We start from the raw sequence: 12,141 nt of genomic DNA, 5'->3' as shown, positions 1-12,141 counted from the left end.
GGTAAGATTTCAAATATTTCCTTCCCTTCTGTGGGTTGCCTTTTCACTCTGTTGTTAGTGTCCTTTAATGCACATAAAAGGCTGTCTTTTCCCCACTAAACAGTCATGGCACCCGTATCAAAAATCACGTGACCATTTATGTGACGTTTTTGTGCCACAAACTTTTGCGGATGGTGGTACAGAAATGACAGTCTCTGCCTTAAGGAAGCCGGAGTCGAGTTAAATACTCAGATTCCGTTTCAAGCAGCTTTCGCCCAGCGCTGGTGTGTGCTCAGTGGGCACCCGCCCATGTTTTCCTACACTTTGCCTCTTAAGCTTCCAATCCAACCAGTGAGATAGGTAGGACGATCCCCTTTAGCAGAGGAGTAAACATAGCCGGGAGCGCATGGTTATGGCTTAGGCTGGGACACGTACAGAGTCAGGATTTGAACCCAGAGTTCCTGGTTGCATGTGTCAGTCATGCTATTTCAGGTAAGATGTTCTCATCTCTAAAATGTGGGCAGAAGTGAAATGAGATGGCCTCTTTAAGCAGCCTTGCAACGCTAGCATCCTACGCATTACGGAGTCGCTAAAAGCCAGAGACCCTGCGTGAGGTGTAGACATTAACTATTATTGGGGTACACAGAAGAGTGGGGCCCACACATCAATCCCAGCCCAGAAGAACAGAGTCCTAAGGCGGCGGCCCTAACCCACTGAGCGGACCCCAAGTCCTTACCCGGAACCTGGGCGCGGCTGGGCTATGCTATTGGCGCGGGTGAGGGGACGAGCAACAGAGAAATGCCTGCGACCAGATCGTCGCTGAAATTCTCCCGCAGTCTCTCCGAGGGGAGATTGCGGGACTCTACAGCGTCTCTAGCATTAGCTGCCTTGCCTCGCTCCCGTTTCCTCACTTCCCGCGGAGTCATTTCGTCCCCTCAGTCCCCTTGTCGGACTTCCTTTTGGTACGCCCCCACCCAGCTCGGAGACGCCAGGCGGGCGCACGCGTGGCCACTGCGCATGCGGACCCTCGCTGCGGGGGCGGTGCTGGGGGGAGGGAAGCGCGGGCCCCGCCCCTTCGCGGCTCCACGCGTGACGTCGCGGGGGGCGCCGGCCTCCGCCCGGCTCCGAGCGGTGAGAGCTGCGGGCAGACCCGACGCGCTAGACTGGGAAGGGATGAGGGTGCTGCGATCCTTCAGGAAGGGGACTTGGGGGGCAGGGGAGGCTCAGGTGCTCCACCAGCCGCCGGCCCTCAGGCTCTGCCCTACCCCCTCCTCTTCCCCCGCTTCCAGCAGTGCAGGGACGGGAGGCGGGGCAGGGGCTGACTTGTGACACCTTCATTTCTGTGGCGCCCCCTTGTTCCCCACCCCCTGTTTATCTTCTCACCTTCCAGATACTCTTTCATCAGGCTGTCGCTTCTTGCGTGGGAGAGAGCACCCCACTTGGAAGCAGGAGGATTTCAGACCTTGGTTCTACCATTGCTATGTTAAAGTCCGCGAGCCCCAGTTTCCCCCACGGTGCTTTTGCCTGGCCTCATCTGGGTTTGAGGATCATTTGTGACACAGAGAAGGAGAAAGGAAATGGGACATTTGTTGAGTTGCTGCACCGCCGAGTACCATGCAGACTGCTTTATCTGCCACATTTAATCCTCATTACTTGGTGTTTTTAAAACTCCCATTTCACCGATTCTTAAGCTCACAGAGAAGTTGCCTGACTTGGTTTTATATAGCCAGTGAGTAGCAGAGGGGGATTCAGACCTAGCCGTTTAGCTCTGAGGCTGAGTTCTGCATACACTTCCCTTGTGTGGGCTGCGGCTGGAACTGTTCAGCTAAACCCTAGTCCCAGAAAAGCAGCTTCCTATTTCTCCAGCTAAGAATTCTACTTTTTGGGTTCCTTTTTCCAGCACAGGGGGCTCTGCTCTGCTTCTGCTTTGATTAGTTCAGAAATGAAATGCAACAAACATTTATTGAGTGGTGCAGGGAGATGAACTGTTGGAGTCAAGAGGCTTAAATTCTTGTCCTAGTTCTGCCACTAACTGTGTGGCCTTGGACAAGTCCCTTATCTGCTCAGAGCTTTAGCTTCCCTTTCCATAAAATCGGTGAGTGCCTTCTCACCAGCAGGCTCTTGTCCAGTTCTCCATCCCTGTCCTCCAGCAGGCTCTCTGTGGAGGCCCAGATACCCCTCTTCCTCATGGGTGACTGCCAGGCAGGGCACAACCTGCATCTGTGTCTGGCCCACCACCCACCTCTGGTCTGTGCCACCTTGATCCTGCTGCTGCTTGGCCTCTCTGGCTTGGGCCTTGGCAGCTTCCTCCTCACCCACAGGACTGGCCTGCGCAGCCCTGACATCCCTCAGGTAAGTGCCCTCCTGTTCATCCTTCCTGTGTAGACCTGCTCTTGCTGCTAATCCCATCTCACCTCTCTCCCACCCTCCTTTTGCACGCAGGACTGGGTCTCCTTTTTGAGATCTTTTGGCCAGCTGACCCTGTGCCCCGTGAATGGGACGGTCACAGGGAAGTGGCAAGGGTCTCACGTCGTGGGCTTACTGACCACCTTGAACTTCGGAGATGGTCCAGAAAGGAACAAGACCCAGATATTCCAAACCAAGATCCTGGGTAGTCAGATGGGACTGAAAGGTGAGATCAGGGAGAACTGTGGGGTCGGGCATCAGAACACTCAAGCCTAGGCCCTGCCTCTGACTTCACCAACCTGGTAACGTTGGCTACATCCCTGAGTCACTTCTGCTGTAACAAGTACTAGATATTTGTAGTGAACATGCTGCTCACAGTGAAGGTTCTCTATAAATGTTTTCCCTTTTCCCTTCCAGTCTTGAGGTTGAGTCTGTCCTTGGAGGTGTGATGAGATGGGTTAGGTTTGACCCAGTGTTCTTGCTCATCCCTATGGCTGTCTGCTTTTAGAGGCACCTTCTTTTTCCTCAGGGATATCGGAGAAACATGTTCTGTTCAATCAAACTAGTGTCTTAAGTGCCTGCTACATGCTTAGCATAGCTCTCTGTGTGCTATGGAGGATACAGAAAAAAATTAGACACTATCAATTTCCAAAGAGCTTATAGTCTTCTGGGAAAATGACAAGTGTATGTGAGAGAGAGAGAGTTAGTAGATACCATTAATCCCTGTGTCATATTTGGCCTCAGATTCCTTATCTGAAAATTGGGAAGATGAGGAGGGAGGAGAGAAAGTAGAATTTTCTGACTTCTTTTTTTTTTTTTTTTTGAGACAGAGTCTCGCTCTGTTGCCCAGACTAGAGTGCCGTGGCGTCAGCCTAGCTCACAGCAACCTCAAACTCCTGGGCTCAAGCGATCCTCCTGCCTCAGCCTCCTGAGTAGCTGGGACTACAGGCATGTGCCACCATGCCCGGCTGATTTTCTTCTACATATATAATTTTAGCTGTCCAGATCATTTCTTTCTATTTTTAGTAGAGACGGGGTCTTGCTCTTGCTCAGGCTGGTCTTGAACTCCTGATCTCGAGTGATCCTCCCGCCTCTGCCTCCCAGAGTGCTAGGACTACAGGCATGAGCCACCGCTCCTGGCCCCAAACTGTTTTCCAAAGCAGCTATACAATTTTATATTCCCACCAGAATGAGATTTCCATTTTGTGCACATCCTCACCAACACTTGTTATTATCTATCTTTTTGATTATAGCCATCCTAGTTATTGCGAAGTTGTGTCTCACTGTAGTTGTGATTTGCATTTTCCTGATGGCTAGTGAGATTGATAATAATTTTTTATGTGTTTATTGGCCATTTGTATATCTTCTTTGGAGAAATATATATTCAGAGTCTTTGCCCATCTTAAAAATTGGTTAATTTGTCTTTTAATTATTGAAATATAAGAATTATGCTTTCTAGGCCGGGCGAGGTGGCTCATGCCTGTAATCCTAGCACTCTGGGAGGCCGAGGCGGGCGGATTGTTTGAGCTCAGGAGTTCGAAACCAGCCTGAGCAAGAGCGACACCCCGTCTCTACTAAAAATAGAAAGAAATTATATGGACAGCTAAAAATATATATAGAAAAATTAGCTGGGTATGGTGGCGCATGCCTGTAGTCCCAGCTACTTGGGAGGCTGAGGCAGGAGGATTGCTTGAGCCCAGGAGTTTGAGGTTGCTGTGAGCTAGGCTGACGCCATGGCACTCTAGCCCGGGCAACAGAGTGAGATTCTGTCTCAAAAAAAAAAAAAGAATTATGTTTTCTAGATACAAGTCCCTTATCTGATATATGATTTACATATATATGTAAATTTACATATATATGATCTTTTCTCTCATTTTGTGAGTTGTGTTTTCATTGTTGATGGTATTCTTTGAAGCATAAAATTCTTAAATTTTGATGAAGTCCAATTTATCTGTTTTTTTTCTTTTGTTTCTTGTACTTTTAGTGTCGTATCTAAGAAGACTTTGCCTAACCCAAGGTCACAAAGATTTACTTCTATATTTTCTTCTAATAATTTTATAGTTTTAGCTTTTACATTTAGGTCTATAATCCATTTTTAGTTACTCTTTGTGTATGGTATGAGGATGGGGTTCAACTTTATTCTTTTGCATGTGGCTAGCCAGTTGTCCTAGCACCTTTTATTTAAAACACTATTCTTTCCCCATTGAATGATCTTGGCACTATTATTGAAAATCAGTTGACCACAGATGTATGGGTTTGTTTCTGGACTCTCAATTCTATTCCATTTATCTAGATGTCTGTTCTTATGCTAGTACCACATTGTTTTGATTACTGTAGCTTTGTAGTAAGTTTTGAAACCAGGAAATATAAGTCCTCCGACTTTGTTCTTTTTTTTTTTTTTTTTTTTTTAGACTAGTCAAGTGCAGTAGTGAGGAGGGGGGAAAGTAGTAGAACAAGGAGTTCAATCTGTAACTGACTGTGAACAATCAAGTGAGATAACTCACTACCTTTGGACCAGCCCGACTTTGTTCGTTTTCAGGATTGTTTTGGCTATTCCAGTTCTCTTTGAGTTTCCATATGAATTTTAGGATCGACTTGTTAATTTCTTCTGCAAAGAAGCTTTTTCCTTTTTATAATGATTAGAAAGAAAGTAATGACATCAAAAATTATTTTAGGGGTAAAATCACCTATGACTGCATCATCCAGGTAACAATTATTGAGCACCTACTATGTACCAGGCATGGGGAATCCAGAGATTTGTAAAACAGGCCCTCCTCTCAAGATGCTCATAGTCTAGCAAGGATATGGATATAAGTAAAAGTAAATACCTTTTGACATGTGAAATAGAGCACCAGATACAGAGGAAGTACCCGAAAGTCTGTAAAGTAGGGCTGGTAAAGGCAGGCTTTTCCAAGAATACTGTGCCTGAGCTAAGGTTTGAGGATGCTTAGAAGTGTACGGTTCCAGCCAGAGGGAATAGCACCCACAAAGGCATGTAGATGGGAACCACAATGGCATGTTTGAGAACTTCCAAGGGTTCAGTTTGGCTGGTGAAGGAGAGGAAATGTTGAATGAGTAGCTGGAGATGGATCTGAAGAAGGAGGAAGAAACTTATGGAGGGTCTCATGTGCCAACCCAAGGTAGCTGGACTTTATCTAGTACATGGGGCAAACTCCAAGATTTTAATCAAGAAAGCAGTGGGATTTTATTGTTCTTTTTTGAAAAATCACACTCTGTGGCTGACTGCTTGGAAGGAATGTGTCTGGACACAGGAAGACCAGTTAGGAGGTGGTTGCAATAAAGAAGTGATGAGAAAAGCTGAGCTAAGACAGTGGCATGATCTGCGAGAGACGTCAGGTGTGGGATTGACAAGGTTTGGTGACTGATTCCATTTGGGAAATGTGGAAGAAAGGGGAGAAGTTCTCTTACAGAATTTTACATGTACATTTTTTCTGTTGTAATTATGATGTATATACTAATTTGTATTTCTCTTTTTTCACTTACACATAAATGGTTTTCCATATTAACATGGTCTTCAACATTATTTTAATGGCCATAAATTGATCCATTAAGTGGTTTGGCCATTGTTAATGCTTTCCTTATTAAACATTTCTATTGTTTCCTATTTGTTTTTTTTTTTTAAGACAGGTTTTCGGTCTGTTGCCTGGGCTAGAGTGCAATGGTGTAATCATAGCTCACTGCAACTGCAATCTCAAACTCCTAGGTTCAAGAGAGCCTCCTGCCTGAGCCTCCAGAGTAGCTGGAACTACAGGCATGCGCCACCATGCCCAGCCAATTTTTTTTATTTTTTGTAGAGATGGGGTCTCACTTTGGTGCTGAGGCTGGTCTCAAACTCCTGGCCTCAAGTGATCCTCCCACCTCGTCCTCCCAAAGTGCTGGGATTACAGGTGTGAGCCACTGTGCCCAGCTATTTGGGGGTATTTTTAATGAAATCACAGTAAACATCTTGGTATACTTTGCATTTTTCTTTTGAATCTTTTCCTTAGGATTAATTTCTACAGTTGGTATTACCGATTCAAAGGGTATGGACCTTTTAAAAAAACTAATACATATTCATTTTGTTGTGTATTCAGACCATGTAGATGTATACAAAGCAAATATGAAAGAGGTCCACGGTTTGGTGGGCATCCTCTCAGTCCCTTTCATTACCCATTTAAAATTATGATAGATACAGCCACATTGTTGTCTACAAGTAAGAATGCTCACTTCCTCACATCTTCAACAATTTTTGTTATTGTCAGTCTTTTTAATTTTTACCAAGTTCATAGGCAAAGGAATTATCTGATTGTCTTAATTTACTTTTTCTGATTTTTAGTAAGGTTAACCCTCTTCTTATGGGTTTATTGGACATTTTCAAGTTGTCTGTGGCTTACCTCTGTTCATTTCCCTTGTTCATTTTTTATTTGTCTTTTTCTTCTTGATTTGTAGGTCTTTACTCTAGATAGTATACCATTTTGTCAATTAAATATAGGTATTTTCAACCAATCTATTACTTGTTTTTTTAATTTATCTTTCATTGCATAGAAGTCTTTAGTCTTTTTCAGGTTAGGTTATTGCTCTTGTCCTTTATGCAGCTTTTAGGTTTTTGTGTCTTTCACAGGAAGGCCTTCCTCACTTTAAAATTAGAAAATATTCTTCTGTATTTTCTTTTAATACTTGCTCAAGGGCCAGGGGCGGTGGCTTACGCCTGTAATCCTAGCTCTCTGGGAGGCCAAGTTGGGTGGATTGTTTGAGCTCAGCAGTTTGAGACCAGCCTGAGCAAGAGCAAGACCCTGTCTCTACTAAAAAAATAGAAAGAAATTAGCTGGACAACTAAAAATATATAGAAAAAATTAGCCGGGCATGGTGGCACATGCCTGTAGTCGCAGCTACTTGGGAGGCTGAGGCAGAAGGATCGCTTGAGCCCAGGAGTTTGAGGTTGCTGTGAGCTAGGCTGATGCCACAGCACTCTAGCCCTGGCGTGAGTGAGACTTTGTCTCAAAAAAAAAAAAAAATACTTGCTTAAGTTTTTTAAAATTTGTATAGTTCTACATCTGGACTGTATTTTATAGTGTCAGGTAACAGTCTACATATTTTTTCCACATGGAAATTGTCCCAAGGCCATTTACTGAATAGGCCATCCTTTCTCCACTAGTTTAAAATAGGGTGTGAACCTTTTACTGAGTCTCAATACCTAGTGAAAACTGCTTTCTTACAAAGAACAAACTAGTTTATACAAACTGATGACAGCAATGTGAACCTTGCGAGTATTCATGTGATTGTTGTATTGATTGTGAGCTAATTTGTGTTATTGATACACAGTTACTTTAATTTCTCAGTGATATAAATGGTGGTATATGGAGTACTTTATTGAATAGAATCAGTGCCAAACACCTGGTATTGTAGGAAGCCTTACAAATGAATAGAAGTCTGAAGATGGAGGCTCCTGCCCTGCCCCTTATTTTCTTCCATCTCTTCTCCTGTGCTTGTCACAGGATCTTCTGCAGGACAGCAGGTCCTCATCACAGCCAGGGTGACCACAGAGAGGACCCCAGGAATCTGCCTGTATTTTAGTGCTGTTCCAGGAATTCTGCCTTCCAGCCAGCCACCCATATCCTGCTCAGAGGAGGGAGCAGGAAATGCCACCCTAAGCCCTAAGGTGGGTGAGGAATGTGTCAGGGTCTGGAGCCACGAAGGCCTCGTGCTTACCAAGCTGCTCACCTCGGTAAGAGCCTCACGTCTCGGTCATTAGGGTTTCATTGACTGCCATGCTGACTACTGTGTCTTGATGGTTCCTGGAGGCAATTTTACCTAGTAAAAAAGGCACAGGCTTTATTACCTCGTCTTGGAGGCTGTATGACCTAGAGAAAGGGTCTGAACCTCTCTGAGCCTCAGCTTCCTCATCTGTAAAACAGAAATCCTGATACTATCTGTTAATTCCAACAAATAAGGATTAAATGAGAATGACTGGAAATGCCCAGCACAAATGCCCAGTACATAATAGAGATTTGATAAATGACAGCTATTACTGTTTGCTATTGTCTTTGTTTTTTTCTTTTTCTTTTTTTTTTTGACACAGAGTCTCACTCTGTTGCCTGGGCTAGAGTGCCATGGCATCAGCCTAGCTCACAGCAACCTCAAACTCATGGGTTCAAGCAATCCTTCTGCCTCAGCCTCCTGAGTAGCTGGGACTACAGGCATGCGCCACCATGCCCGGCTAATTTTTTTCTATATATTTTTAGTTGTCCAGTTAATTTCTTTCTATTTTTTTTTAAGTAGAGATGGGGTCTCGCTCTTGCTCAGGCTGGTCTCAAACCTGACCTCGAGTGATCCTCCTGCCTTCGCCTCCCAGAGTGCTAGGATTACAGGCGTGAGCCACCGCTCCCGGCCTGCTACTGTCTTTAAATACAATAAGGGCCAGGCATGGTGGCGCATGCCTGTAGTCCCAGCTACTCGGGAAGCTGAGGCAGGAGGATCACTTGAGCCCAGGAGTTTGAGGTTGCTGTGAGCTAGGCTGACGCCACGGCACTCTAGCCTGGGCAACAGAGTGAGACTCTGTCTCAAAAAAAAAATAAAATAAAATAAATAAAATAAAAAAATAAATACAATAAAACATGATCTCTATCTCAAAGGAATTCAGAAGCTGTAATAAGAGGCAGAATGGGCTAATTGCTATCACAGAGATGTCAGCAGTGTGTTATACAGAGTAAGGAGCAATTAACCCTAACTTGAACATTTATGGAGAGCGCTTCATAGAGAAGGTGGCATTTAAGAAAGAGAATTGTGCACAGTAGTTTACAATGTACAGAGTGCTTTCAGGTTCATTAACTCATTTGATCTTAAAGTAGCCTTTTGAGATAGGTGTTATTATCCCATTTTACAGATGAGGAAACATGTTTAGAGAGAGGGAGTTAATTGCCTAAGGCCATACCAGCTGGTTAAGTGACAGAGGCCGGATTGCAATCCACACCTTTCGCCCTGTCAAGATGACCCTTGAAAAATGAGAAAGATTTGGGTAGGGTAGGGAGTGCAGTGTAGGAGGTTCAGGAGAGGGGAATGCATTCCAGGAGAAGGGCCCAGCATGAGCACAGGCCATGGGGAGCACTCGATGGTGAGAGGCTTAGGAATGATGTAAAAGAAGAGGTAGGAGAGGCTGCAGAGGCCCGACCATGAGGCACTGTGAATGCCAGGTTAGGATGCCGTGACTTGATACTGAAGGCCGTGTGGGCCACTGTGGAGTCCCAAGGAGGAGAGAGAAGCGCTCCACTGGTGGTGGGTAGAGGAGACTGGCTGAGGTTTTCTATCTCATGGAATCTTTATGGGGGTTCAGGTTGATGGTTGGGCAAGTTTGCAAACAGTTTGCAAACCATCAAGACAAATGTTAGCTTGTATAAAAATGACATTTTTTGTTTAGTTAATCCCTAGACATGGAGAGCTCTCTCCGTCATGGAGGTGTCTCTCTATATCCCTTGGCTGGGGTGAGATGTTTTCCCAAGGGAACGTTCCCCACTCACCTTCCCTCCATCATTCCCCCTTTCCTCCCTGTGCCCACCTATAGGAGGAGCTGGCTCTGTGTGGCTCCAGGCTGCTGGTCTTGGGCTCCTTCCTGCTTCTCTTCTGTGGCCTTCTCTGCTGTGTCACTGCTTTGTGCTTCCACCCACGTCGGGAGTCCCACTGGTCCAGAACCCGGCTCTGAAGGCACTGGCCTACTTCCTGCCTTGTTCTCAGGTGAGGTTCTTTGCTCCAGTCCTGTGGGAGCAGGGGATGGGGTGGGGGTAGCAATTGTAACTTGAGTAGAGCAGATCCTTGGAATCTACCCTCAAATATTGCTGATTCTGAGTCCCTAAGAACCCTCCTCAACTATGGTTATCCTGTAGGGACTGGGAACAATTTATACCATCAGCACTCAATATTTTTCTTATTATTTTTACTTTTTTATTATGACATATTTAAAACTCATGTAGAAAAGTCCAAAAATCATAAAAGTACAGCTTGGAAATTGTCATAAAGTGGATACGTGTAAATACCACTCAGGGAAAAAGTAGAATATTACCAGCAACCCAGAAGCCCCCATGGTTCCTTCTGTTTTCCTAGAAGTAACTACTAGGCTGCTTTACAGTTTATCACCAAGTATGCATTCTAAATAATATAGCTTGGTTTTACTTATTTTTGAACTTTATATAGATATAATCATATATATTCTTTTGTAACTGACTTCTTTGGAGTAACATTCTGATTTTATTAATAAGTGTCACTCATAGCTATAGTTCACATCCAGGCTTTTTGGCAATAATAGTGACTTAAAAGAGTTCAAGTTTGAGGATCCATCCTGGCTATAAATCATGTTTGTCTTGCTTTTGTCCTGAAATTCTGATACCCGGTTTTACGATGCAAATTTCATAAAATTCAACTTGAACAGCTCAAAAGAATCTAACTGATGATGCCTATTTACTGGGCACATAGTATGTGTCCAAGAACTTTACATGCACCTTCTGTCTTCCATTTAGTCATCACTGCATTTAGGAAAAGTTGGTTCAGCTAACAAGATCTTTGGAGAGAATCAGCTTCACAAAGGTAGCAGTGGGTGGGGGGCATACTGGCTAACTACTTCATATGTCAGCTCATTGAGGGAAAAAAATATTTCTGCAAAAAATCTTCACCCTGTCAGGTGGATCTCTCATAATTTGAGAGCTGTATGATATGCATCCAGCTTTGGCTGGCTGCTATGCCCTTGGAAGTTACTATGGGAGAAGTGGAAACGGTCCAGGTCCAGGGAACTGCTCCAGCCAGAGAAACTGGAAGCTCAAGATCAACTTTCCTTATTTTGCTTTGGGCTAAACCTGACCACCCCAACCACCTACTTTGGACAGGAAATGATGGTACCCTCTCAGCTTGGACTGAGAAAGGAAGGCTTCTTGGCCCCCGGCAGATCCTGCGGTCCTGAGGCTACCCCAGTTGGGATTAAGTGCCTGTACCCGTCTCTAGTTGTCATTCCCTCTGCTCCTTCCTCAGTTTCTGCACCCAGCCCAGAGCTCTGCCTGAGAGCTCTCTGATCTGTCCTGTTTTTTATTTCCTTTCTCCTCAGGTTTGAATCAACTTCTTGGGCCTTGTTTCTGAGTTGGAAGAGATGTTACAAAAAGTGAAGAGCTGAAATGTGGGGGAAATAAAAGGCTTTTTTGCTCTGTGTTGCCTAAGGTGTTTATTGGGGATTGGATTGAGGTGAGAATTTTATGGAGGACAAGCTTGGGAGGTTGGGGGGACTTTTCCTTGTTGACTCTTTGGTTGGGATACAGTTTGGCGTAGGCCATAGGTTACTGCAGCTCTTCCCATGGTTGACTTGGCTTTGGAAAACACCTGGGTTTGATCCGACCTGTGCCACTTTGTGTCTTGTTTTCTTCTATGAAATAAAACTGATAATTCCAGTTAGTTGAGGGGGGAGGATGTCAGGTCATGGAAATGCTTTGACATAAATGTACTCTGAGCTTGGGCAAGTCATCCAACTCTGTAGGGCCTCCGTTTCCTGAAGGGATTTGAGCGATTGAGTTTTCCCAACACTCACGTGCAAAGATTCTTCGCACTTGGGGGTCCACGTCCAGGCTGGGTGGTTACAAATCTCGGAACAGTCCATTTTCCCGCCTTTTCCGCGCCCAGCAGCAGCTTTCCCTTATCGTTCCCAACGCATACCCTGCACGCAGGCGCAGATCACGCCGCTCGCCGTTTCTTCCCTTCCACCCGCGCCCCTTCAAAGCTTCCCCT

General features: G+C 45.0%; 1 protein-coding gene across 8 annotated transcripts; it reads left to right on the top strand.

The window, feature by feature from the left end:
- Positions 1-435: 435 nt before the first annotated feature.
- On the top strand, positions 436-11,565 carry TMEM219 (transmembrane protein 219). 8 transcript variants are annotated; one of them, XM_069485616.1, is made up of 7 exons: positions 1,046-1,110; positions 1,370-1,635; positions 2,130-2,331; positions 2,422-2,611; positions 7,881-8,110; positions 9,944-10,113; positions 11,471-11,563. In XM_069485616.1, exons 2-6 carry the CDS (start codon positions 1,460-1,462, stop codon positions 10,079-10,081), a joined length of 936 nt encoding a protein of 311 aa, XP_069341717.1. In that variant the 5' UTR covers positions 1,046-1,110; positions 1,370-1,459; the 3' UTR covers positions 10,082-10,113; positions 11,471-11,563. The 8 variants fall into 8 exon arrangements, with proteins under 8 accessions (XP_069341718.1, XP_069341717.1, XP_069341719.1 ...); XM_069485617.1 differs by lacking the exons at positions 1,046-1,110; positions 1,370-1,635 and adding an exon at positions 436-471 and having other exon boundaries at positions 2,133-2,331; XM_069485618.1 differs by lacking the exon at positions 1,370-1,635 and having other exon boundaries at positions 2,133-2,331; positions 11,471-11,565.
- The last annotated feature ends 576 nt before the right edge of the window (positions 11,566-12,141 follow it).

This window comes from Eulemur rufifrons, chromosome 14 (genome assembly GCF_041146395.1).
Source record: "Eulemur rufifrons isolate Redbay chromosome 14, OSU_ERuf_1, whole genome shotgun sequence".
Classification (NCBI taxonomy): domain Eukaryota; kingdom Metazoa; phylum Chordata; class Mammalia; order Primates; family Lemuridae; genus Eulemur; species Eulemur rufifrons.
Note: the sequence above shows the minus strand (reverse complement) of the source record. Positions and strands in the feature narration are given on the sequence as shown.

Excerpts from the sequence above, each read along its gene's own strand:
- TMEM219 (XM_069485616.1), top strand. The coding sequence starts at position 1,460 with ATGTTAAAGTCCGCGAGCCCCAGTTTCCCCCACGGTGCTTTTGCCTGG. Across the intron at positions 1,636-2,129 it reads CATTTAATCCTCATTACTTG|CAGGCTCTCTGTGGAGGCCC; the intron begins GTGTTTTTAAAA and ends CCTGTCCTCCAG. Across the intron at positions 8,111-9,943 it reads TTACCAAGCTGCTCACCTCG|GAGGAGCTGGCTCTGTGTGG; the intron begins GTAAGAGCCTCA and ends GCCCACCTATAG.